Source organism: Andrographis paniculata, unplaced genomic scaffold (genome assembly GCF_009805555.1).
Source record: "Andrographis paniculata isolate CXL003 unplaced genomic scaffold, ASM980555v1 Contig60END, whole genome shotgun sequence".
In the NCBI taxonomy this organism is placed as follows: Eukaryota; Viridiplantae; Streptophyta; class Magnoliopsida; order Lamiales; family Acanthaceae; genus Andrographis; species Andrographis paniculata.
Genome location: NW_026137596.1, coordinates 931473 through 959307, shown reverse-complemented (window position 1 = coordinate 959307; position 27835 = coordinate 931473). Strand labels below are relative to the sequence as shown.

The 27835-nt window shown below is 31.9% G+C and overlaps 7 protein-coding genes across 14 annotated transcripts; all 7 read right to left on the bottom strand.

Moving 5' to 3' along the window:
* Window positions 1-637: 637 nt before the first annotated feature.
* On the bottom strand, window positions 638-2594 carry LOC127260170 (reticulon-like protein B1). The gene is made up of 5 exons (XM_051287867.1): window positions 2282-2594; window positions 1510-1690; window positions 1286-1427; window positions 1105-1174; window positions 638-1015 (listed from the first exon to the last, which is right to left on the bottom strand). The coding sequence occupies exons 1-5, from the start codon at window positions 2484-2486 to the stop codon at window positions 846-848; spliced, it is 768 nt and encodes a 255-aa protein (XP_051143824.1). The 5' UTR covers window positions 2487-2594; the 3' UTR covers window positions 638-845.
* Window positions 2595-3669: 1075 nt separating this feature from the next.
* Window positions 3670-5455, bottom strand: LOC127259859 (membrane-associated kinase regulator 5-like). 3 transcript variants are annotated; one of them, XM_051287470.1, is made up of 3 exons: window positions 5380-5455; window positions 4349-5255; window positions 3670-4253 (listed from the first exon to the last, which is right to left on the bottom strand). In XM_051287470.1, the coding sequence occupies exons 2-3, from the start codon at window positions 5232-5234 to the stop codon at window positions 4156-4158; spliced, it is 984 nt and encodes a 327-aa protein (XP_051143427.1). In that variant the 5' UTR covers window positions 5235-5255; window positions 5380-5455; the 3' UTR covers window positions 3670-4155. The 3 variants fall into 3 exon arrangements, with proteins under 3 accessions (XP_051143427.1, XP_051143428.1, XP_051143426.1); XM_051287471.1 differs by lacking the exon at window positions 5380-5455 and adding an exon at window positions 5366-5369; XM_051287469.1 differs by lacking the exon at window positions 5380-5455 and having other exon boundaries at window positions 3671-4253; window positions 4349-5371.
* A 2346-nt stretch (window positions 5456-7801) lies between these two features.
* On the bottom strand, window positions 7802-8655 carry LOC127259866 (uncharacterized). The gene has a single exon (XM_051287477.1). The coding sequence runs from the start codon at window positions 8561-8563 to the stop codon at window positions 7964-7966; it is 600 nt and encodes a 199-aa protein (XP_051143434.1). The 5' UTR covers window positions 8564-8655; the 3' UTR covers window positions 7802-7963.
* A 1160-nt stretch (window positions 8656-9815) lies between these two features.
* LOC127259449 (late embryogenesis abundant protein At1g64065-like) lies at window positions 9816-10373 on the bottom strand. The gene has a single exon (XM_051286803.1). The coding sequence runs from the start codon at window positions 10371-10373 to the stop codon at window positions 9816-9818; it is 558 nt and encodes a 185-aa protein (XP_051142760.1).
* Window positions 10374-10487: 114 nt separating this feature from the next.
* On the bottom strand, window positions 10488-11930 carry LOC127259904 (baicalein 7-O-glucuronosyltransferase-like). Its single transcript, XM_051287521.1, has one exon. The coding sequence runs from the start codon at window positions 11898-11900 to the stop codon at window positions 10488-10490; it is 1413 nt and encodes a 470-aa protein (XP_051143478.1). The 5' UTR covers window positions 11901-11930.
* Window positions 11931-16008: 4078 nt separating this feature from the next.
* On the bottom strand, window positions 16009-17435 carry LOC127259963 (probable WRKY transcription factor 27). The gene is made up of 3 exons (XM_051287582.1): window positions 16974-17435; window positions 16777-16890; window positions 16009-16688 (listed from the first exon to the last, which is right to left on the bottom strand). Exons 1-3 carry the CDS (start codon window positions 17411-17413, stop codon window positions 16184-16186), a joined length of 1059 nt encoding a protein of 352 aa, XP_051143539.1. The 5' UTR covers window positions 17414-17435; the 3' UTR covers window positions 16009-16183.
* A 3659-nt stretch (window positions 17436-21094) lies between these two features.
* Window positions 21095-25678, bottom strand: LOC127259778 (uncharacterized). 6 transcript variants are annotated; one of them, XR_007840582.1, is made up of 11 exons: window positions 25181-25678; window positions 24525-24619; window positions 24033-24112; window positions 23488-23529; window positions 23251-23378; window positions 22736-22916; window positions 22405-22583; window positions 22095-22313; window positions 21545-22015; window positions 21340-21418; window positions 21095-21247 (listed from the first exon to the last, which is right to left on the bottom strand). XR_007840582.1 is itself a non-coding variant. In XM_051287364.1 (9 exons), the coding sequence occupies exons 1-9, from the start codon at window positions 25609-25611 to the stop codon at window positions 21691-21693; spliced, it is 1680 nt and encodes a 559-aa protein (XP_051143321.1). In that variant the 5' UTR covers window positions 25612-25678; the 3' UTR covers window positions 21300-21690. The 6 variants fall into 6 exon arrangements, 1 of the variants encoding a protein (XP_051143321.1); XR_007840583.1 differs by having other exon boundaries at window positions 21343-21418; XR_007840579.1 differs by having other exon boundaries at window positions 21340-22015.
* Window positions 25679-27835: the final 2157 nt, after the last annotated feature.

Genomic DNA, 27835 nt, shown 5'->3' with positions numbered 1-27835 from the left:
TCAAAATAAAAAGGCTTATATATATATATATATATATATAGAAATACAATGTAATATTGTACTTCCTTTGTCATGCAAATTTGTGCTCATACAAATTTTAATAAAAGTGAGTAATAATAGTTATTTTTTTTCTTTTATAATAAAAAAGTATAATAATTTTTTACTTAAGTAACGAGAATATTTTTCAATGACAACTCAATATGTTAATTAGTTCCAGTTAACATGCACATATCTTAATAATAATAAATTGTTTTATCTTACAAAATAAAACCTCCCAAAAGATATCTTTATCTGCGAATTACGAAATGATATTTATATTTTATATATTTGAGTGAGATATAATGCTAAAAATATTTAAAATAACACTGCTCATATAAACAAGTTCCTAACTAACTAAAGGGGTATTATATAAATATATTATTTAAATTAAAATTTAAATAAAAATTATAAAACTAAAATCAAACAGAGCCTTTAAAAGAACTTCACCTCCATACTATAGTTCAAGCCTCGTCAGCAGTGATTCCAACAAGAAAACCCAACCCTACCCCCCTACCCTGGTGAGGAAATGAATATTACAGACATACAACCTTAGCTTGTTCCATTCTAAATCACACAACACAAACAAAAATACCAACAGTTAAGATTCAACAAAACTTGTAAATTCTTCCAAATAGTAAAATTATAATGAGTGAGAGTGAGAGTGAGAGTCTATCAAAGGGACTATCCAATTCCCACACAAAAACACATAAACCTCAAAAATTGTCTGAGTACCACAATAAGTTTACGAACCAGACAAAATGGGAACAATTCAAGAAACGAAACTAGTACCGCCACCTCGGAGGGATCTAAGCCAGCTTCTTATCTTTGAGAGGGCCTCTCGGAATTTTACTCAAAACCTTAGCATCAAAGACAGCAAATTGTTTCTTGATTTCAATCTCAGCCTTCTCACAGAATGCATCCACCTGACGTTCGTATTTCTCATACAGAACAGGTATTGTGTGCAACAGAACAAAACCTTCATGGATAAGAGAAAATAATAATTGCTTATGATAATTGCACACTTGAAAAAAAATGAAAGAGACGAATAGAAACAGAGATACATACATATGTAAAACAAGGTAAGGAAGTTGAAGCAACTTCCCAGAGTTGAAAGAATCCAAAGGCCAGCTATCACCTACAAATCGAGAAACATAGATAAGCAATAAGAAATCTAGCAGCTACGACTGCAATCAAATAATAAATGTCCAAATTCATAGAAGATTAGTTAGCATGAATATTGACATACTCCAAGAAATTTCTTGAGATCTCTATCGGATGCTATATCATGAAGTATAGCAAAAGCTCGATTGAGTTCTATCCTAAGTGCAGAGGCTACTCCCAAGAATACATCCTCTGGAATCACAACTTCAGGAATCTTCGGTGGGGATCTGAGAACCATCAAACATGACTGAGAAATGCCAATTGGATGTACAGTTTAGGATATGTTCCTTAAGTCGTTGTAAAGCTTACTTTTTGATATAGATGGATGCATTCGACCACAAGAAGATGAGTGCAAGAACAAGAATTAGAACATGGCAAACCAGAGTGAGCAAGTGATACTCGAGCAGTTCGAACAGAACCCAGATAGCAGTGACAAAGCCCAGCACACCAGCAGTAATTTTCTTGTCTCTCCAGAGGAAAATATCAGCAGCTGCAGAATGAACAAACAAAAAAAATAAAAAATTCACCATTAATAAGTAAATTGATTAGAGCAATCTAATGATTTTGTTCCTTCATTTGCATCAGAGTAAAGCATCGATCCGTGGTAATTCTGACACATTAGTCATTGCAAAATCTTCAGGAACTAACTGCAACTTCAAACTTGATTCTCAAGAAAAGTGTATGAAATTGACAAGGACTAATAAGCTGTGTAAGAACCTGATAGCAATGGATCCTTTTAAACCAGCGAAATGGACTAAATCAAACGAAAGTATATTCATTTTCGAACAAATAAACCGATGCAAACGAGGAGTAACAGATCTGACAAATCAATCGATCGCAGCACATAATCAACAAGTAATCACCAAAACCTAATCACGACACTTTAAACCACAGAGGCACACAAGACAAACACAACTATAGTTCCAATAACAGAGCAGAAATACGGTAAAGCAATACGTTACCACAAGATCACAGAATCCAAATGCAACATTTTACCCACACAAATCCACAAGCGCTGCCATTCACACTTAATCGAAAACGTTCAGAAAGTAAAAATAAAATTAAAATTAGAAATCCGTACGCTTTCCACCGCCCAAAGCCTTGTGCACTGGCTTCTCGCGGCCAAAAAGGCGGTAGATCTTGGCTTTCACGGCGGAGGCCGCCGATTTGAGATCCTTCTCATCCTCGGATTCAGAGGAACTCCCATGGAATTTCTCAGTGATCTTATCGATGATAGATTCTGCAGCAGATTTGTGATCGTCTCCGTCTCCGGCGTGATCGGCCATGGCAATTAGCAAGCAATTTCTTCCGGTGAGACACGCCGGAAAGCAGCAGCTAGTAGCAATGTAGAATATATTAGTAATACCCTTTTCTTTTGCGCTCTAGGAAAGTGAAAGTCGAAGGAATTTAAAAAGCAGACGTGCCTGCCTGCCTGCCTTTACGTTAACGGACGTTAACTATTTTGACGGCGCTAGGGTTTCCGCTACATTTCAAACGTGTAGCCTCTAGTCTCTTGGTTTCAACTTCAGTCTAACAAATACTCCGTATTTTCAGTATAATTATTATATACTAAATGTTATATTAATTTTTGAAATTTTTATTTATTATTTATTAATAATTATATTAAATGGAGTTGTTTTTAGTATTTCTAAATTTTTAAAAAGTCTAAAAATTCTATCTAAATAAAATCTAATATTATGTTGTAGGATTGACAATAAAAATTATTTAAATAAAAAATACAAATAAAAAACACAATTCAAATTTAAACGAAACAAACCCTAACATTTCACGCTATGTTAATTGATCCAAAATGTATGTGTCGGCGATTCATCCAACTTTATTTCAGATCTGAATGCAATACAGTAAAGGGCTGCGACAAAAAGTATTACTTTAAAATGTTGATAAAAAATTTTAAATTTTACAATGTGATTTAATGTGTTAATTACAACAGATCAGTTATGAATTGAATGTGTTTGTTACAGATCTTTATTTCTCACCCTATATAATATAATATATATTAAAAGTTTTTAGTTTTATATTTTCATTTACAAAACAAGTATATAATTACTTTTGTTTAAAAAATTGGTTCCTATGCTTTCCAATCAGTTTAGTCAGTGTATTTTTAAAAAAATATTATATCAAATATTTATTTTTATTTAAATATTAAATTATTATTATTATTATTATTATTATAAACATCACATTTATTTATTCAATTTTACTAAATATTATTTTGACAATACTATATCTATCCATTTCAATTTAGAATACAAACATTATTTAAAAGAAAAAATAAACATTAGTGTATACTGTATAGGGACAAATGGTAATTTGCGCGCGGCGTTGTCTAGGTGATACTGGGCCTATTGGGCCTATAGTTTTCGAGTAATTGGGCCATATATATTCATTAAATGGCCCACAGAAATTCCTCAATTACTACAAACAAATTAATTTCCACGAAACCAACAAGCCGACCATTTGTGTCGTTTTCAGCCCATTTGAAAATAACGAATTGAATCAACCTCAAATAATTCAACTATGCTACAATTCCGACAACAATTTACTCTGCCTGTTGACTTTAAGTAAGACTGTCGTAGACTGGCAACTCTCGGTCGCCTTGCCGTAATTGATCCGCCGTCTTTGATTTAACCCCTTTTATGATAATTTTTTTATAAATTATGATAGGAATATTATAAAAATAAAATAAAATAAAAATTTGAACTGCCTAATAATGGAATTATAGAGCGTGCATTGCTACGCTATAAAATACTTTCACACTATTTTGTTACTACTCGCTGATTTTCGTAACACGACATTTGCGACATTAAGAAATGCATTTTTATTAATTAATTTAAGCATAGAAAGTTCTGGAAATATGACGTCATAGCCTGGTTATTCCCGCCTCTCTCTGCTTCGTCTTCTTCCCTGATGACTTGTGATTCAAATGCTGCAGCATCAGTTTTGGTCTTTCGGATTGGATTTCTTATTTACCCTCCGGCTTTCAGATTTTTCGTAACGAGGATCGCTTGATTGCTGGAATGGTTGCGTGAATTCTGAGGTTTGTTGGTGAACAAAAATTGTAGTGTTAATAGTTTAGTATGGCGGAATGTGGAGTGAATTGGTGTGGTAGAAATGGATTAATGCGCACCTTGAGATGAAGAATTGTAGGATTTTTTGCAATGATGAATGGCGCTTTGGACTCCGTCGTGTTGTTGCTGCAGGGAATCGTCTCTCCGCCGGACTGACGGCGGCAGATCTACTCCGACCGCGGCAGACGCCGAGCGGCTTTTCCGTAAATTCCTTGGAACTATCGTGAAGCTTCCTAACCTGCTTCCCTCGTTGAGCTTCCTCACCGGAAGATTCGCTGCCGCGGTCGCCGGAGAAGGCGAAGGCGTCACGGAATCCGTTAACTTCACCTTCTTAGAAACCTTGATATAGAATGGCTTAATCAGTTTCATATACTTCGGAACAGATTTCTCCGACGATACGCGAGTAGTAGTTTCAGAATCGGAGGTTTGTTTCACAGTTTCGCACCTTAAGCTGTTATCTCTCGCAAAAACAGGAGCAGACGATTCCAGCGTTCTGCATTTTGGAGATGAACCATAGCTCGACGATTTCGACAACTGATTCAGAGGTTTCACCTTCCAGTCGACGTTTGACGCAACTTTCTCGCATTTGGACGATTTTCCGAATCCGAACACGAACTTAACTTTGAATTTCTGAGCAGATCGCAGAATAGTAACCGTCGACGTAGCCTTAGAACTATCCGAGAAATCAAATTTTCTCATAGCATCATCTCCACGAGATTCAACGAACTGTACATCCTTCTTCGACTCTCCATCTCCTCCTAACCAAACAGCATTCTGATTAGGCGAATTGAGAACCAAATCAAACAACTCGTCTTCGCCGTCTGTTTCTTCATCTTCCGAGATTACTACCGCCGCACCTCTCCCCGAGCCGCCGACATCAGATCTCGCCTCCTCCTCCGCCGCCGCGGCGTTGCGCCAGAACTTAAGAACTCTCAGACCATCCATTAGAGAGGGAGAGGAAAGAAACTGCATATATAAAATCACAACAGAATCAGTGTTTGGTGAAACAGAAAAACAAACCAACGGTGTGCTCGCATTTATTGATACAAAATGAGAAAAAATAGAGGAATCCAAACACGGCGTTAGGTACTCAGTGAAATTGGCAGTTTGGCACTGCGCGCTCAGACTGCAACAGCTCGAGCATCTCCATTGGGCTTTCTTGGAAACTCCGGGACCCCAAAACCCTATGGACCACCCCGCCCTACCCGCATTTGCAGATGCGGGCCCCACCCAAATTAACTCTTAGCCGGTATCGTTAACCCTGCCCGATATTTTCGACCGGGTTAGGTTGGAGGTGATCCAACGGTCATGGTTCCTCTTCCATATTACTATCCATCACCAAGTTGCATTTATATATTTATTTAGATAAACCAAAAAAAATATTATTATTATTATTATTTTTGCTATGCAATAAAAATTAAGCATATAGAGTATGTAGGTAGAAACGCGACTTTGAAGAGTCGTGTTTGGCTGACTAATGATTGGTGGCAGAAAAGAATCCATGAGCAATTTCCTATGAAATATATTTATATTGCTTTACGCATATATATTTGTTTATGGAGCGACTAAAGTATGCACATAACATAAGAAAACAATTAAACAAGGAATAAGATTGCGATTTGTACGTAGGCAGTCATAAACTGAAGTGATTGGAACAGTGAAAGATGTCTCCGACCCACCTTTTTGACTAATTTGTGTATGGGCTTTGGATTTTGAGTTGAAATTTGAATAATAAAAATTTAAAATTTGAATGATTGTATGATGTGATATAAATAGGTGTTGATGTGATATTTTGAATGTAAAATTAATTATTAAGTAAAATAAATATTTAATTTGACGTTTTTAGAGGAAAAAAATAAAATAAATAATAAATTTAAAATTCAATCACCAAACAAACACACCCTTAGTAAAAAATTGGAATACATGCAAGCCACTTTAAATATTGCTAGACTTTTGTTTCTTTCACATTGCTAATGGAACCAAGCCTAATTCTTACCCCAATGATAATAATACATCATTAATTTAAATGTATGATTTAGATGAAATAATCATTTAATAATTTATAAATAAAAAGTTTTAAATTAAATACTTAGCTTAACTCTCACCTCTCCAAATTATATCAAATTCTCCGATCAACAATGGCGCCAAAATTGCCCTTTCATATCCTTCCTCATATTCCCCATTTCCCCGAAAAATTCTTACACGACCTTTCCCAGCCTAAGGCAAAATCGGGATGCGGCTGAGCCCCAATATATACGAGGTTGCAAGAGCATTGGTAACAATAGCATTCACGAAAGTGAAGTGCATTTGATTATGGGTTGAAGTTTAAATTAAAAGTAGTTTATTTTATTAATTAATATTTAATTTGTGATGTAATATATATTTTTACAAAACTTTTATATGTATTTAATATTTTAAAATTGATATTTTAATAAAATATATAATATAAATATTATTTTATACCAATAGAATTTAATATAATACAAACGAATTTTATCCCGTTGACAATTCTTTTGTCATAAATAATAATTCTTATGTATTTTTTATTAATTAAAAATAGGATTAAGGCAGTGGCGGCCCACAAATTCTGAAGATAGTGGATGAAAGAAGAAAAAATAATAAAGTATATAATAAAATGATAAATTTATAATCAGATAACAATTTTAATACTTTCTCCGTTCCGAACTAAGTATCTATTTGCTTTTTGCACGTAATTTTAAAAATATTAGCATTATAATGAAATATAGTAAGAATAAAGTAAAAATGACTAAAATAATCTTATTAATATATGTGATATAAAGGTAATGACATTTGTGTAATATATTGTAAGTTGTAAGGGTATTTGTAATGCTAGGTAGAAAGTACGGTTACTAAAAAAGAACATCAATACATTGTTATGAGACGGACTAAAATAAAAAAATAAATACTTTATTATGGGAGTGAGGCAGTATAATTATACAAAATATAAATACAAATTGCGGCAAAGGAAGATCCACCACTGGATAAGGGTGTGTTTGTTTGGCCTTCCAATAGTTTGGATTTCGAGATTTCAAGTAGACTTGGTTAAAATGGAAGTCTTGAAAACAAAACCAAAAAAAGGACTCAAGCTTTAAAATAAGTTCGAAAAGAAGTCCAGTTTGGCCTGGTTAAAAATGTTCGGCCCAAACTTGTAAAATCTGGTTGTGTCGTGGGCCCAACCCAAAATTTTAAGCAAATTAAAGAATATGTTACAAATTTAAATTAATTTTATTATTTAAATATATATTTTATAAAATAAAATATTATTTCTATTCTAACCAAAAGTGCTTCTTATATAAGGTGATAATAAATTTGAATAACAGATTTAAAAAAGTAAAAATAAATTTAATAAACAAAAACATACATTAATATTTATGATATTTTAGTAGTAATTATTTTAATTTAAAACTGCAGTAGTCAATTTATATGCAAACCTAAAATCCTACCCAACCAAACACTCAAATATCCAAATTAAATATAAAAACTTACCGTAATTCAATCAACATAATTTTCAATAAATATTAACTTTTCTTTTTACAAATAAGCTATTTAAATTAAAATTCTAATAAAAAAACTCAAATTTAAACTAAAATTAAATCACACCATACAAAATATTTTTTTAAAAAAAAAAACAAATCAAAATTCCAGTGCATAGTTCATCTACAGACAACATTCCGAACCTCCGGCAAAGCCGCGACAACGTCCATACCACACTCCATTTCCGCCGATCTTTTCTTTTTCATAACAAAAATCACCTCAACTCTCCCGACCAACACCGCGCGGCTTGTCACGTGCAACGCCCCCGCCGGCAAATACCCCGCCGGCAAATCCTCCGCCGCCACTCCCAACTTCCAATCCGCCGCCGTCGCCTCCAACTTCTTCGTCGACTGCCACCCCACGCTCGACGCTGCCACCTCCGCCGCCCCAACTTGCATTCCCTTATAAAAAAACGCAACAGTGGTGCTCCGGTACCTGTACCGCCCGAAATTGGCATTCCTGAGGCTGAGCTCTGCCGTCGCCACGGCGGTGAAGGAGCCATTCGATTGCTGAGTCACGTTGCGAAACGTCACCGTTCTGACATGGAATTTTGGGGTTCGAACTTTCGTGATGACAAGGGCGAATACGAGGATGATTACGGCGTGGAAAACGAGGAAGACGATAAGGTAGAGTAAGCATTTGATGTAGTTGTTCTTGTGCGGCTGCCGGCGGCCGTCGCCGGCGGGATATGGCTGTGGATTTTCGACCTTGTCTGGCATCTTTTTTTGGCTTATGATTACAAGCAACTTGTAAGTTACAAAGGGAATGTTGAGTTATCTATATAGTGATGTATTTTTTCTATAAGAAATTGTAATGATTATATAATAAAAATTTAAATTTAAACAAAACGTGGTGTTGATTTTAGTGGAATGAATAATGCTCACTTCTTAGTGGATGAAATACTAAAAAGATGATGGTGACTTTTTGGCTCTTGACTGGGTCTTATTTGTGTTGTCAAGTTGAAGAAGCTTCTATTCTGTATAAGTTAAAGTGAAGGTTTGGGAGCTCCAGGGTGTCCAAGTCCTGATAATGGATCGGGTCTATCCGTAACTGAGACCCGTAATGAATACTTTTGTTGGATCCGAAATTCAAATTGGATTTGACTATACTACCCAAATCAGACTCGAACTTGAACAATATCCGAAAAGATCCGACAAACATAATAAAATTTTTACAATTCTTAAAAATTTAATTAAAAAAAGATGTTGTAACAAAACTCTCAAACAGGACAAGCTTCGAACAAACCGTTGATATACTACGTTATTTGGGCCGTGATAAATTGAGTTTGGGGAAAGATGAATTTGGGTCAAGAAATTGAAAGTGGAGTTTGGCCCCCTCTTTTTTTTTTTTTTATCAAATTTGAATTCATTTTTTAAAAATTGCAAAATTGTCAAAAGCAGATGCATTTTATATTTGTATAAAAGTTTAGATATACTAAAATTAAAATTCTTTTAAAGCATACAATTTATCAAAAATGATATATTATTAATATAATTATATATATTTTTTTTATTAAACTTCATAATGTATTTTAAAATTTTATATAATCTAATTTAAAAATATATATTTCTTAAAATTTGATAACTTAGAGTAGTATTTTAAAATTTTAATATATATAAATTAAAAATAAAATTACAATTAAATATTAAATTAATTGTATTTGATCATTTATTTTAAAATTTTATAAATTATGAGTATTGAATATTTTTAAAATTTTAATATAATTATATTTTTAAATATTTAATTATTATATTTATATCTAAAATAAAAATATGTATAATTTTGTGAACGGATGTAGACGAATATTAATTTAAATTATAATCATAAAGCAAAACACAGTTTGAATTAGTATAAAATAGGATTCCTTACCAACTATATATAAGGATATAAATATAATTTTATTTTCAATATTATTTTAATTATAAAATTGTATCATTCGCAGAAGTACATTAAAATCAAATAGTAAAGATCTCACACACGCACCAAACTCTGGACTTTCCGTGTCCGTACATCAATATCGACCGTACAATTCATTATCCCTTTCTTCTTCCTCCTGACAATCCTTAAAACCTGAATCTTCCCATCAAACGTCGCCTCACCGGACAGCCTAATTCTCCCCGACCTCAACTCCTCCTTCCCCAAATTCCGACCACCCGCCAGCGCAGCAATGGTGACGTTCACGTTTTCAGTCGATCTCGCGGCGGTGCTTCCCGCCGGCACCACCGTCCGGCCGATTACCCTCCCCCTGTGGAGGATTGACACGTCACTGTCGCCGAACCTGAACCGCCCCAAATTTGGGTTTCTTACGGCCAACTGAGCGTTGAGCCGGACGCGGACCGACGGCGAACCGGTGGAATTCGAAACCAACGGTTCGTCGACGGCGACGGATCTGAATCGGACTTTTGGGTTTCCGATGGGGATGAATATTACGATTAGGGTTATTATAATTAGGGTTTTGAGAATTATACCTGTTATGATTATCGCTAGGCATCGTCTCCGGCTTGATTCAACGTTTCCCGGCGCCGGCATTATGTTACTGTGAATTCTTCCAATTTCAGAGCTCCAATAATTATATTAATGGCGGTCGGAAATATTCGAAAATCACAACAAGTCTCGAATAAAACAAAAACAAACAAAAACAAGTTACAACTTTTTCATGGTCACATCTGTAATAAATCGATGGAGGGCCACCACCGAGGATCCATTCTCCCTCGTCGCCGCCTCCGCCGACTTCTTCATCTCGGCGGCGCGCCGCCGCAGAGCGCGGCCGGCGGTGGACTCCATCAGCTCCTTAATCCGCCGCTCCAACTCGACGGCGGTCACGACTCCGCCGGGCGCCTCCTCCAGCGGCAGCGCGAGCTTCATCTCCTCCACCGCGAAAACACGGATCATCCTCTGCTCAGCGTAGAGCGGCCAGCCGATCATCGGAACTCCGGCCGCCGCCGCTTCCATGACCGACACCATTCCACAGTGCGTCACGAATCCCCCAACCGACTCGTGACTCAGCACGTCCCTCTGCGGCGCCCACGTGCTTATCACGTGACCTCTCCCTTTCGTCCTTTCTTGAAACCCCTCCGGCAGCAACGCCTCCAGCTCCGGCTCCCCGCCGCCCTTCCCCGCCGGATTTCGCACCGTCCACAGAAATCTGTGGCCGGAGTTCTCCAATCCGATTGCCATTAACTTCAATTGCTCAGCAGAAATAACTCCTCGTCTTCCAAAACAGAGAAAAACAACACTCTTAGTAGGCTGCGAATCCAGCCACCGCAAACACTCATCCCCTCCGCCACTGTACTCCGATAGAAACGGTCCGACGAAGTACGCCGGCGGAGTCGGCGCGTCCGGAACCAACAGATCATTCGCCATCGCCTCCTTCGCCCGATTCTCGAGCGCTTCGAACGAATTAACAATAACTCCGGCCGATTTCTGCGCGTACACGGCGGCGCTCACAAAGTGGTTGTAAACATTGTTCTTACGAAACTGTTGAGCCTTGGGGAAATCCGATGAATGAATCGGCGGACATCCAGGAATTTCGAGAAAATCGTTCAGATCTGCTAAGTCTCCATCCACAGTTTCGTCGATCGTCGCAGCAAACAGAAAAGCACAGTGCGCAAAACCGCCGGAAGAGGCGAAAAAGTAGGTAGGTATGTTCAAGCTCGTCGTAACTTCAAACGCAGCGCTGCAGAAGAAATCGATGACAACTGCTCCGATGGTGGATTTCTCGGAGATCTCTAGCAGGGCTTGGCGGAGGCTAGGGTTGCTCAGGCGAGGAATTTCGAACAGGAGAGCAACCGGATCGGAGGTCGAGGTAGGGAGGGTAGCCGGCGGGGGGAGCCGCCGGTAAGTGATCGAAGGAGCGTCGTCGACGATGGGTAATTCAACGGCGGAGATAAAAACGACGGGGAGGGAAGGGCGGTGGTTGGCGAGGAATTTGGCGAAGGGTAACATGCAATTTTGATGCTCCGGTGAGGCGTACAGAACCAGTGTGGTTTCCATTTTCGTCTTTCGGAGTATGGCGAACCTCGTGGTTATAATTATAGGCATCCACCTCGCATTCATGTTAAAAAGTAAACCATAATCTTGCACGGACGGAGGGAATATATAAGCAATAGTATAACTAAATTATTATTTTAAATATAATTCAAACAAAATAAATAAAACTTAAAAATAAAATTATTACACAGTAAAGCAAAATTTTTAAAAGACAAAAATGTCATTGAATAATATAAAATTAATAATATTTGTTTAATATAGTATAAATTGGAAGGATATTTATTATATTAGGTAAGTAGTATAATTACTAAATTAGAAAATGACAGCCTTATTTTGAGATGGATAAAAATAAAAAACGGCAATCTTTCAATGGAACGGAGGAAGTATAAGAAAAAAATATATTCTCTCCGTCCCATAACAAAGTATCTATTTTTCCATTTAAGTCCGCTCATGTCCATTTCCTTTTTTAGTAACTGTACTATCTACCTAACGTTACAAATACCCTTACAGCTTATAATATTACACAAATGTCATTACATTTGTATCACATATGGTTATTTTAGTCATTTCTACTTTATTCCTACAATATCTCAATATGATACGAATATTTCTAAAACTACGTAAAAAAACAAATGGATATTTAGTTCGGGGGACGAAGAGAGTATTATTATTATATATATAAATTATACTATAATACTAAAAAAAAGAAATTAAAATTTGAAAAAACATAACCCTCTTGCTAGAATGCTAGTTTGCATATGTGATTTTTTTTCTTTTACTAATATATATTCGCTGATTCCATTAAAATTATCTAGTTTGGTCCGATACAGAAATTAATTAAAATAAATATTTTATTAAAAATATGACAAATAGTTGAAAATCTTTTTTAAAATTTATTTAGAAATTAACTAAATAAAAAGAAAATATAATAAAATTAATAGTATTTGTTGTAAATAAATATTGATACTAAATAATGATTAAATATTAATTTTTTAATTTTATTAAAATTATTAATAGGATAAATTTAACTGACTAAAAAGAAACGTGATAATAAATTTGATAGAAAGAATAATATATTTTGTTACGTAGAAATATATCAAATTTATATAGCAACCAAAACAAACCAAACGGCACCTTAAAAATCCTCGTACAAACGATGCCAAAGCCCAAAGGCCCAAGGGTTTCGACTGTAACTCAAAAGGAACCAGATTTTCTGACAGCGTTATTATTGGGTTTTCCTCTGCCTAAAAGGCTAAAATGTGTACTTCACCCTCAAGTTAGTACAATTATTTAGAATTTAATGTTTTTATTACCCTGTCTCAACTTTTTTTTATCGTTCTTTAATGCTTTGTTCAAAATTATTAATAAATTTTAATTGAAAATATTATTTTTAAGGTGCCTTTGGTCGAGGGTTTGAATTTTGAGTTGAAATTTAAATAGTAAAATTTTTAAATTTGAATAGTTGTATAATGTGATATAAATAGGTGTAGATGTGATATTTTGAATGTAAAATTGATTTTTAGTATAATATAAAAAATAAAAAATAAATGTTTGATTTGATATTTTTTTGAGAAAAAAATGAAATGAATAATGTATTTAAAATCCAATCCCCCAAACAAATACACCCAATTTTATCAATTTTATTTAAAAGTATTTTTTAAATATTTTATTAAAAATAATTATATAGTAATATCATAATACATTTAATTTTAAAAATTACAAATATTATTACATAGACAAATATTTTATATATAAATTCAAAAGAAAAAAAATGTTAAAATCACATATTTTTACTGTAAAATATTACTCTCTTTGTCTGAAAGGTTACCATTTTCTATTTTCCTTTGTCCCAAAAACAAGCTTATCATTTCCTCATTTAATAATTGTACTACATATTTCACATAATAAATATTCTTTCAACTTACAATATATTACACAAATGTCATTACTTTTATATTACACCATACTAATAGGAGTATTTTTATCTTTTTTACTACAATCCAATATAATATTAATAATAAAAAATCTACGTGCAAAAAGCAAATAATACCCTTGTTGCGGGACGGAAAGAATATTATTTTTAAATTTATTCCAAAATTCAAAAAAGTCCTTAATATATTGAAATTAATCATACTATCTTCGTCCATTTTAATTCAAAATTTTCATTATTCAAAACTCAAATATAACATTAAAAAAAAAAAATCACAAACAAACACTTCTCTACTTTTATTAAAAATAATAAATACTTGATAATAATATTTTTAATTTGAAAAACAAATAAATATATAAACTACCAAAGTCCAAAAATATCTTGTAATGATGTTGAAATTTATAGTAGCTACCAATTATAATATGAATTACAAATAAAAGAAAGTCATACTAAATAAAATTATGTGTACCAAATAAAATAATAATAATAATAATAAAAAAAAACCATTAGAATAATAATAATAATTTTTCTCTTTTTATCAAACTTAGTTACGGCGATTTATTGCAAGTTCACTAAAAAAATAACAATTACAAATTTTTTAATCAATAAAAAAAGAAAATTATTCTCTTTTGTTTTTTAAGATAGTAGTATAAATTTTGTTTTATAGTTATTGAAAATTGCACAAATATTTTAAGAGAAAATAAATTTTAAATATTTAACTTATTAAAATTTTTTATTGATAATAATGAGGAAAAAAAGAAAAATGCAACGCCAATGTTTTCAAATTATGATAATTTGGGTTGTGTGGCAGCAGGATAGCCACGTGAGTTGCACAAGGAAAGTTTGGTATGAGGAACGGCTGTAAAATTGTGTTTACACGATCAACTTTTTTTGATTGACTTTTCTATCTGCTTTTATTTGTCTAGACATTTTTGGAGCAATTTTGGGCTGTGTAAAAATCTTTCTTTTTCATTTTTTATATATATTATTTTATAATTTTTATTATACAATTTTATTGACTTCATATAAATAAATTTAAATTTAATATTTTAAATATAAAATATAAAATTAATATAATATAAAATAATAAAAATATGTATTTTATTTGATTTTTTTTAAAAAAAAATTATGAATAATAGAAAATAGGTAAAAACCCTACAATTACGAGCAAAGTTGTATGATTGTTTTGTAAAATAGTTAAAAATAATTTTTTTTTTATATAAAATATATTAAAAAAATATATGGTGAAAAAAATATGAAAAAAACACACTATTTAGATTTTAAATTCCTGCGAGATAGGCTCGGCCCATTTTGAATTTGGGCTTAAAAAATCAGCCCCCCAGCACAGCTCTTATTATTATTTGTTAAAATTTGATTTCAAGCTTGTTATAATTTGTCCATTATTTTATTTAGAAATAATTTATATTAACTTAAATAAATACAATTAGAATATATCATATTTTTATTGATAATTAAAATTTTTAAAAAGTTTTTTCTTATCTATAATTTCTTTCCTATACCATAAAATATGTATAAATAACTAATAAAACCATCATACATAAGGTATACAAGAAGCTATGTGGCAGTTCATTTGTTATTAGTATTATTTTATTTAGCCCATTTTGTTAACACACTAGAATCCTTCCTCTGGTCATTTTTAAAAGCTTGATTATTTCAATAACTCAAATTAAAAACTTGAAAATCATAATCGAATCAAAACTGAATTTTTTAAATTCGATTTTGAATGAAATTGAATCAATTGAGTAGACAACTTAAATCGAAAAAAAAAAAAAAATTCAATTTTTTTCGATTTGGATGACAAATTCTTAGTTTAGCAATTTTATTTTCAATATCAATTTCAAAAGGACAAAAAAATTACCTACAAATTCATAATCATACTAAGCTAATGTTTGATTGAAGTTTGAGTTTTAAATAATAAGATTTTTAATTAATATAATTATTAAAATTAATATAAATACTTATTGATATGGTATTTTAAATATAAAAATTAATTTAATATTTTATAATTTTTTTTTTCTTAAAAAAGTAAATATAATAATATCTTATTATGTTTTAGCGTAAATGGACAAAATATTTTATATTTTATTTATTATGTAAAATTTCATTGTATTAAATTAAAGTATATACAAAATATATATAACTAATAGAGGAAAAAAATAGAATATTCAATTTAATAAGTAATATTGAGTAATAGAGCAAAATTTTCAAATCAATATACGATTAACTATATAGATTTTATAAGTAAGGTACAAAATAATTGTTATAATCTTGAATTATACTGTACTAATATATCTTCTGTAAATAAAAATGGTGGAGACCCATACGTCCTTTTCAGTCATTTCCACGTCATGTATACATGGAGCAGACAATTCCATCGCCGCCGTTGGAGTAGGCGGCGTCACGGCAGAGACGACGACGGACCATCGGAAAACGATTCTCCACCGCCAATCGATCGATCGGAATTTCGATATCGAAACGTTCCCAAAACAATTTCCTCATCATCAGTCATCATCGGAATCGTATTCTTATTTAGGTCATCTCCGCCGCCGGCGACCTCCTCCTCCGCCATCTCAACGTCCTCGTTCTGCTCCGCCGCCGCCCATTCCGTCGCCGGAGAAGTACTGGAGTGTGAGCCGGTCGATGAAGAAGAGAATGAAGCCTTACCTGAAGCCAAATTATTGTCAACGTGAGTCGTCGCCACCGCCGGCGAGGCGGCTCCGGCGGCGGTCATGGTGGTGCCGTATTTTCCTCTGATGCCTCCGGCGAGCGAGCTCCGGTGAGCAGGGCGTGGGTGAGTGTGTTCTCCGGTGTAGGATACCAAGAAAATCCCTGGCTCGTCGGAGCTCCGCTCCACCTGCTTACGGGCGGCGCAGCCTTTCGACGTGCTGCACCGGTAATAATTTCTGATCCAAAAAAAATCGACGAAATCTCAATCACAAAATTATTACTGCAATTGATCGATGAAATTAAAAATAAAATGATCGAGACAACCTCGGAAAGGGCGACCCTTTGATCGGCTTCTGGCCGTACTTCCGCCATGCCCAGGAATCAGCGGCGAGCTCTTCCTGCGACGCTCGCCGGAAAATTTTCGCATGCTGGTTTTTCCTGCCGGAAAAAGATATTTATTTAATTAATTAATTAATTAGTACTTAGCTTAATTCTGATCATTAAGAAATTTTAATCATTACCTTTTCCGTTGCTGGACCGACGCCGGAGGACTGAAATTGGAACCGGAGATTCGAATCGTAGAGTTTGTGAATTGCATCGTACTTTCCCGACCTTGAATGCTGAAGTTTTTGTCGATCGGAACTGGCGGCTGCATTTGTGGAATTTCGAGATGTAATTGTCGGAAAGGCGCGGCGGCGGATGGTGTAATGGGGAGTATTCCGGCGGGGTCGTCGCGGCGGAGTTGATTGTTGTAGAGGCGGTTGCCGCCGGCTAGGGTATGGAGATGATCAGTTTTGATGTGATCGGCAATTAGGTCTGTCGATTGAAAATGATTGATTTCCGGTAGGGCGGCGGTGGAAGGGATTTTGAGGTGATTTGTAGGTTCCGCGGCGGCGGATCCAGTGGCCATGGCGGCGTAGCCTGATCTGACGACGGCGTAGAGATCCCAGTCATCATCCATTAGATGGGCGGCGCTGACTTTTTAAAATAATTGTTCTTAATGGGTGTGTCACTGTGGAGTGTGTATGTATATATAGAGAGAGAGAGAGGGATAGAGAGTAAATGGGGATTGTGATATTGTTTGCCATTTATCAAATTGGTGCAAATATTTGTTAATGAATTAAGCATAGGAAAAATAAAAAAAATCTCAGTTTGGACAAAGATTTTTGTAAGTCTTGAAATTTTATAATTTTTATTTTTTAAAAAATAGTATTAAATGTAATATCTCTTTTTACAAAAAAAAATTATTTAATTTGATATTTTTAAAAAATAAAAATGAATAGTTCTAAAATTTCTTTGCAAAACAACATTTTGAAAATGAAGTGGGAGATTTTAGGGTTTAAAATAATATTGACTTTTGGCAAATGTCAACATGCAATCATTGTTTAGGGATTTTTATATAGATTGCACTTGCATGCACTTTTCTACAATGGAAAATTTGCTTTGGAATGTGTGGTTTGAAACAATATGCACTATTCACTTTGAGGTTTAGAAGTCGTCCAATATTTCATTGTATTTTTATTTCAAAATAATTCCAAATATATAATCGGATTTGTTTATTTTGTATTTTTGAATGTATTTATTTTTTTATACATCGACTATGAAAAATTATATCGTTACTATAAAAAAAATATTATATTGAATTATTAAATTTTTATGAATAAATACTATATAATATAAGTATATATTTATATTTTTTATATAAGTATTTATAAAGAACGTTATCATTTACAAATACAACACGCACTAACTCATATTTTTTACCACTTTTATACTCCTTCTGTCTATTTTCTAATATCTTATTTGATATTTACACGCATTTTTAGGCAATTAGAGTTTTTGTTATAAAATGACAAATTTGCCCTTAATCTTGTGTATAGAAAATGAAAGAGTAAATAAAGTAAGGGTAAAAGAATAAATTTTGTGTATAAAAATTAAAAGAGGACAATAATTATTGGACATTCTAAATAGGAAATTAGGATCGTTAGTCTGTGGATGGAGGAAGTATAATTTAAAGAATTTCGAACAATACTTTTAAAAACTATAAGAAAGTATTACATAATTTTTTGGTTACAAGAGAAATGACATAAAAATTTTTAAATAATATGAAGTAGAATTAATTTTAATTAATCTTCAAAATCAAAAATAAAAATCAAACTTTAAGTAAACAAGATTATGAGAGGCTAATACAATATTTATTTATTTTATTCAATATCATACTGACAACACATAAGCTGGGATAGACGGTACATAATATATATATATATAAACAATACAAATTATATTTTAATATTTCCTTCGTCCACATAATATTTATACTTTGTAGTCGGACGGAAAGAATATAATACAAATATATTATATGAATTGACGGTACATAACAATAATTGATAAAATAAATATTATTGATCTCAACACAAAAACTATATCCATATGACAAACTTCATAGAATATAAACTATCAGCATATAATTTCAATTAACACAACATATATTATGTGTCTTGTGTACTGTGTTGAATAAAATAAATTATTATTGTAGCAACATAGCAACACCCAAGTTATTAAATTGTTAGTTAACGGTGTGTTTGTTTGGGGGATTGGATTAGATTTCCACTGTTAATTCCATTTTTTTCCTCAAAAAATATCAAATCAATCACTTATTTTTCATTTTTTATATTACACTAAAATCAATTTTACGTTCAAAATATCACATCAACGCCTATTTATATCATATCATACAACTATTCATATTCAAAATTTTTACTATTCAAATCCCAACTCAAAATCCAAACCCCTCAAACAAACACACCTTAGTGAAAAGTCATTCTTGATTAAATAATGACATTTAAAATCTATTTAAATTTAATAATGGTATATATATATATATATTATATGGAAGTATAGGGTGTTAATAAACTAGTGTAGATAATTTAATAAGTCTTCAATAAATTTTTTGAATCTTGATTTATATTAGAATCTTATTATGATTGTGGTGATTAAATAAATCATTATCTAATAAATAAGTAAATAAATATTCCATCGCATAATCAATATATTAATTAAGAAGTACATGAACTTGCTAAGTACTGATTTCATAGAATAATCATTATTAACTAGATATTGACAAACTTACTATAAATTTGATAATTGACAATGTTCTTTTGTATTTTTTGATGTTTTGATTTATTGTTATTTTTTTTAAATTTAATAATCTACCAACTAAATTTACAAAGACAATCACAAGATGTACCGTATGATATTTTTGTATAAAAAATAAATATATTTGATTAACAGTGAGATTGTATGATATTTAAAAAAAATTTAAAAAAAAATCAAAATGACAAAGTACATAGTGTGAATCTAATTATTAAACGATGCATAGGTTTCATTAATTATTTATAATACTTCTTTCGAAAATCAAATATTTACTTTTACAAAATTAATAAATATTATTCTCTCTATTTGACTCTAAGGGTCTGATTTACCTTATGTGTCATTCTACTTAACATTAAAAATATTCTTATATTTGTATAATTTTTTACACAAATTTCATTATAATAATAGATAAGACACTAATAGAAGTATTTTTGCATTTTTTCTTTAATTTGTACTACGCCTATAATAATTAATATTCAAAGATCAACACGCAAAAAGTAAATAAGACATTAGAGCCTATTGATGTAGTATATTTTAATGATAATTGATGATAATTTTGGTATATAAAAAGTATTTTATCCCTATAATGTGCAAATTTAATTTAAAAATATTGTCATATTAATGTAAATCAATATAAATATAAGAGTATTTGTAATGTAGAATGAGATCTATAAATATTTTAAAATAAGAGAGTATAATTAAGTATTGTACTTATTGTATTGAATTTTGTTTAGGCACTAATAATTAATACTAATGTACCATGTAATTAATAACTCTGAATTAAATGAATTGTATATATTTTAATAATACTAAAAATTTTATTGTTATTATTATTATTTTAAATTGAGATCAACACTATTTAATATGTATAATTTTCAACAAAAATTTACATTAGGCGAACTACATATAGCAGATGACTTGAAAGTATCAATCCATAATTACACGATCATGAATCTAACCCACGCTACAGGTCATTCCTTGAACTGTATTTTCTATATAATCTAAGGATGTGTTTGTTACTGGGTTTTTCTAACAATTTTTTACTATGGATTAAAAAAAAATGATATTTTTAAATTCTTAACAATTTTTTACTATTGATTAAAAAAATGATATTTTTTAAATTCTTAACAACTTTTTACTATTGATTAAAAAAATGATATTTTTTAAATTTTGTATAGAAGCTATATCGCATTTTCGATATTTTTTTCATCCTATAATTTAGTATATAAAACACCTATTGAATTGGACATGAGATTTAAGGAATATTGATATTATATTGATAATTGGTAAAAAATATGAATAAAAATTTTTTTTTGCCTTGTGAGTATATTAGTATAAAATGTAGTGGCTTTGTATAATAATAATAAAAAAGTAAATATAATTTTATGGTGATACACATTTTTATGGAAATGAGACTATTGGACATAAATGGTAAACAAAACTATTCTATTTGGACGATGGAGTATATTTTTATTAAAAATAAGACAAATTAAATAATAATTATTTTTTTATTGGAAATAATAAATCTGAGACAACCTTAGTAAGAAAAATATATCCAAGTATAAATAGTGTCACCACCATGCCTTCATATATTCATCACATGCGGATTGTGGTGCTTGCTCCTCCTCTAACTTGCATTCACCTAAACAAAAATCAACAAAAAAATAAGAATAAGAATAATAATAATAATAAAATAAAATAAAATAAACTTAATTATTAAATTAAAAAGTCAACCACCCAACAATGGAGATTGGGGCATCTTCCATTCCACCCATCCACTCACACAGTGACACAATCCATATCCATATTGTCTCTGTCATGCAAAAATATTGCAAACTCAAATCACTGCATGCAACTGTAATCGATGAACCCTAATAAATAATCTCTTCAATTCACCATTCCTTCCTATCCACACAATAATTAAGTTATTAATCTTTACTTCCTCTTCTCTGTCTGTGTGTGTGTTCTCAGCTATGGCTGCCTCCTCTCTCCCTGACTCATCTCTCTCATGATTCACATCCTTTTCACTTTGGATGAATGCCAATTGCAAAAGCTACCAGAAAGAAACACAAAAAATTCCGACTCTTAAGCCGATCCCGATCCCGATCCGCGAACCCATCCTGTTGAGCCAGATTTAAATGCGCCGGAATTATAGTCTCCAACATTGGCTACAAACAGCGGATCCCTCTCTTCAGCAGCCGATTCACTGCCGATAGGGCTTACTGATCGTTCTACCCGATCTGCCTTCTCTAGTTCTTTGGTTAACCCTTCCATAGTCTTCTTTAGTGCATCTTTGTTCATCTTCCCAGGCTCGCCTGTTGAGATTCCAACCATTGTAATCTTGGGGAGGAATGGGGATGGTTGCGACTCTTGTCTTTTTCCACGTTGATGATTGGTGGAATTCTCGTCTCTGCCAAGATAGGATCAAGAGATTTAGCGCGAAAACAGTGCAAACAGTCGCGTACATTGAGAGGGTATACGATAAAAACCTTGAGTCAAAGAATGTGTTTTGTTGTTTCAACCAGGGAAGCCGGAGCCAATCACCAAAGGGAAACTGGAAATTCAGTAAAGATCGTTTAGCAAGAGCACGATCTTCTGTTTTTGCTGTGCTTAAGGCGGCAGTGTTCTGTACAGGAGCCTTGTCTTCGAATTCAGAATTGGATATTAGGTGGGGTGGAGCTTTAGCTCTCCGAAGGGAAGCTGCACTTCTGCAAACATGAGATACTAGGATGACTTAAACCGGAATTTGTAAGATCTTCCAATGTTTGAAAACAGAATTTTGGTAAGTGTAGAAAGTACTTTTTCTCAAAAGAGTCGACCATGTATGGAAATTTGGGTTGAATTCCGGTGGCCCTACGCAACCATCGATTTCCAAGAATGACTTTGTCCACAGTGTGCATAAGCTGAATTTCGGCGACCTTTGATATGATGCTCAACGGTATACCCGAATGACCCACTTCATCAAGCATTTCCTGAACCTATATCCATAGCAGCAGTTGAAGAAGAAAAATTTCAACAGTCAGATATAATTAGAGATTTGAACCGAAATTACTTCATGAAATATTAGGGTATTAGTTTTGAAATTGGTGTTAGAATCATTAGATATTTTGTAAATGATAGATGACCATACCTCTGGAGGATCCCACATGCTATCCCGCATCTCTTCAATTGTTTCAGAAGTGAGACTATCATCAATAGCATCTCGCCGGCGATGAAAATGTCTCGTTTCGATCAATGCATGGAAATGTTGGTCTACAGAATCTTCGAGAATGTTATCGAGCATGTTCTTGTCAAAGAAGTAAGGAGTATACCTAACCAGACGCAAATCCCAGGAACAGCACTTAGTATTAAAACAAAGTCACTTACAAACATATGAAAGAATATTGCAAACAAATCAATCCTTAAGTCCAAAAGAATTCATACATTCCATCCACTGATATTTCCTTATCAATAGCAATACTGAATCTCAGTTATCCAACGAACTTAGAATACAACATTCTTTCATGAAAAAACAATGGGTGGAGTAAGCAGCAAAAGATCCTCAAGATTCACCACAGGCACATGAAAATTATACTCATATCTACTAATATACAAAAATGTAATAAATTAGCAGTTTTTGTTACTGATATACAGAATAAAACTAACCACTTGATTCCATCCTTTGTTGCTATAGCAATATCCAAGTTTTGAGCACTGAAAACAGGAACACCCTGCACTTTCGTTTTCTTATTGCTGTGTGGTAAGGTCTTCAAAAGTTTGTTGGCTTCCTTCACCTGAAAGAAACAACTTAGGCTAGGCATTGATAGTGCACCTTAAGGTAACGACAATGTATATTAATTCTTTTATGTACATATGGAGAGATAGCTCATTATTGAGCCTAACCTGTCGTCCATTTGGTATGAATTGAAACCTCTCGGGTTTCTCCTGCATTACATGTGAAATACACAAAGTGATTCCAAATTAAATAAGCATTACTGATAAACATAAAGATGAAATTTAGGGGTAGAATGATTATGTTCGATTTTGAAAATTCAATATATATATATATATATATTCATCAAAACATAAACTGCCGCAATATGTGACCTCAAGTGACCAATTAAACATAAGATCCGGGATAAATAACCAACATTCAAAACCATGTATTTCATGCCGAATTTAAGGTTATGTCAGCTTTTGGCAACGTTCAACTTTCATCTAGCACTTGCATTATCTGCATCATGCATGACAGAGCAGATGCAATGTCATAGAACAGATTTACACATTTTACTTTTCAACTGCTATATTGATGTTACTTAACTGTATAGTCATTCTCTGTTAGATACAAGTTGCTGAAGATCCGTAAAAAAGTTCAAATGTGACTTGAATGAACTAAACTAAAATAAAAGTTGTACTTGAATGAACTGCAAGAATAGGCAAGCTACTACCTTAAAATGTTCATATGCGATATCAAGACGGCATGCACCAACAACACCACTGGGTATATTGAGCTTTTTCACATAAGAAACTGAAATGCAATGAGTTAGTAACAAAAATCACTTCATTCCTACAATCAAATTTCACTAAAAACATAGATCTTTCATGTCTACATTTATATTCCAGTTTCCATCTAGAAAATTAAGGAAACTGCCAACAGTAAAACAACTAAAATGTTGAGCAATAAAATTCAATAGAAGTCACTGAATTTCGCAAGAAAAAGTGAACCCGACCAGGGACTTTCAAGCACTACACTAACCAGACAACAAGATTGCCATTTGGAAATAATATGTATCTTCTTATATCTTTCCAAGACCATCATTCAAGTGGGACAGTGAAAATAATGTAACAGTTTATTTAATCAGCATCGAAGGACTAGCAGAATAAGGTTCCCAGAAAGCAGAACAAAGTAAAGGGAAGAAGATTGCGCTGTTGAACCATACCAGCATCGCCCACATCCATGAAGAAACTAAAGATAGGGGCGGTCCTCTCGCTCTTGGTCACTGCAGCAAAAACCTTCTTTAACCACTCTGGTGTTCTGGTGAGAAGCAGCAAGCAGTATATCAAGTGAGCAATCAAACGAACATGGTTGTCAAAATAAACATCTTTGCATGATAAAATCAATGACACAATTTAGCCACTACAGTAGGAATATCAAGAAATACAATTGGATATTGTTAAGGATTAATCTGATTTGTCGAAACAAATCATATGTTATGAATTCAAGAAAACAATTAGCTTCCAACATATCAAAATAACAGATATCAGATATGTAAATGCCCGAGTTAATGCAAAAATAACAGATATGTTGAACACAAATTTCTCCAATTTTCTAAACCTTACTAAAAATTAACAAAATATTTAAAAGAAAAAATGACAAAAAATCTAACATATCAAAATATTTTACTTTTGTTATCACTTGATGCTACTTTCTTCTCTGCAATTTGAAAATTCGGTATGAATTTCTTTAATTGCTTAACAACATTATACCACAGACGATTTAATTGCACCGTAATTTTGAACAAAAGTAATGAAAAACAAACAATTTGTCAAGCTAGAAGATTAATTAACAGAGTTATAAGCTAAAGTCAACTTATACCTTTTCGATAGGAAGGGAATGTTAAAATGCGTCGATACAGCCATTAAACCAGTCCCCGAAAGGTCACACATGCTGTAAACCTGACCTACAAAAGCCGGTCCACCGCCTTTTCCGGTCGTGACTCGAACCGTCGATGGAAGCCTCGAACCGGACTCCGCAGCAGGCATGCTGTTATCCGCCGAAGAAGATGGAAAATCTCTAGGCTGCGTTGGGGAAAGAGAGTCCGGCTGCGCTGAGTCGGATGAGGCGGCGAGCGAGAGGACTCGGTCCGGTAGGAGAAGCGGCAGATGGATTTTCGATGAGGATGCGGGTGGCGACCGCGGTTTGGGGGCGAATAGCGATGATAGATTGGTGGAGGCGTTTTGGACGAATTGCGTGAAGTGACCATCGGGGGGGTGCCGGCGACGGCGATTACCGGCGGCGGATGCCATGAGATGTGAACCAAACAACGAGACAGGAATCTGTAATTCTGTGATTATCTATTTCCCTGTTAGAACAAATATATAAAAATAAAAATAAAATTGTAAAAGCGTTTTTAATCACCGAATTTTCCCAAATGTTGGTTTATGCGACTTCTGTTTACATTTTATTTTAAGCCCCCTCGTGAATTTTAGGACCAATTATTTTCAAGAAAAAATCCCTTTTGAAATTTGTTTTGTTTGGATTTACGACAACTTTATCAACAAAAATATAATATTTTTTTATAAAATATAAAATGTAAATTAAAATACTCTATCAGTCCCACATTTGATGCTACTGTTGACACAAGTGATTTAGAATAAATATAATTAGCACATAATTAAGAATATATTAGTAAAAATAATTATTTTATAATATAAATAATTATATATTAAGGTTAAAATAACTAATTATTTTAATTAAAATTAAAAAAATTAAAATGAGATTAAAGTACATAATGACGGAGAGAATGACAATATGCATATAGTAGGTTGGACGGAGAGAGTATAAAATAAGAGACCTTGTTTCAAATATATTGTGAATAGTAATAATATAATTATTTTATATTAGTATATTTGCAATTTATTTTAAAATTCATAAATTTAAATTTATTAAATAATTTAATAATATTAAGTTTTAAAAAAATGATATTTCAATTATTATCACTATACAAATTAGGTCAGAGATCTATCATAATTTGTTACTCTTTTCATTCCAAATATATATATATTTTTTCTGTCAGTTCCACGTAATTTTTATTTTGAAATGATAATACATTTAATCACATTTTAAATTTTATAATTTATATTTTTTTTAAATTTTAATTAAACTATTTAATTATCTTAATCTTAATTTATAAGTATTTTTATTATAAAATAATTTTTTTATTCATTTCGTTAAATTTTAGTGTTTATAGTAACTTAGAAATATCATCCATGTAGATAGACAAAATGACAAAATCAATAATTTTTACATTAGAATTTTGATTGTTCAACCAAATCTTTTATTTCTCAATATATATACATAACAAAAAATAATATTTAATATAAAATATTAATTTTTATATTATTAAATTCTTTGTGGTTTATATAAAAAATATCATAAAGTAGAACGTCGAATAAACAATATAATTTTATTTATTTATTTATTAAATACCTGCAATATGCTTAAAAAATGATATTAAAAGAATATGCTACATAACATACCATACGGAGCATATGTTTACTTTAAATTGCATAGGTTAGGCATTTCTTAGTTGCTACTAGCCTACTATTGCATCATCGATGTTATTAATTCTTATTTATTACTCTTTTAAATTTGTACTTATTTCTTTTTTTTGTAGTCAAAAAAATATTTTATTTTTTTAATTACATAATATTAATTTTTTACTATAAAATAGATTTATATATTACCTATTTTATTAATAATAATAATAATAAAATTAAAAAATAATAATAAATTGTACTTAATTAAATAGGTGTAAATATTGATGACTAATAAATAACAATGATTTGAGGATAAAAAAGATACCCTTAGTCCCTTACTAGTAATAATTTATATTTTTACTAGGTAAATATGGATGATGATTTGATACAAGTAACAATAATTTTAGGGTAAAAAATAAAAATAATTCTGTAGTAAAGCATTTTTTTAGGTCCATTTAAAATATTTATTGTTTATTACATTAGAATAATTAATACAATACTCCCTAATTTTTTATTTTATCATTTTAATTTATCCAAGTCAAATGTTCTCTTTTTTTAAAAATAAAAAATAAAATAATTTTTAATTAAATTTTATTTTTTACATTATATTTATTTTAATGTTAATGATAAAATGGACATTATATTATTTATTATATTGTATAATTATAAAATACTAATTTACTTTAATTTATATTCAAAAGTCCAATAGAAACTTAACAAAATGAATAAAATGTACAAATAAAATACAAAAATATAAATATAAATTTCTATTTATACTTGTAAAGACTAAAATTACAAAACTTATTACTGCCATCGTACAAAAATACATTTATCTTTTACTTGTGAAAAATAAAAAGTAGTAGTATTTTGATATCTAGTTGATAGTTAAATTTTTTTAAAGTAAAAAATAAAAAATTTTGATTTGAACAAACAAAAATTAACATGTAAGTTTATCACTTGACGAAAAGAGTTATTTTTTAATTAATTGAAC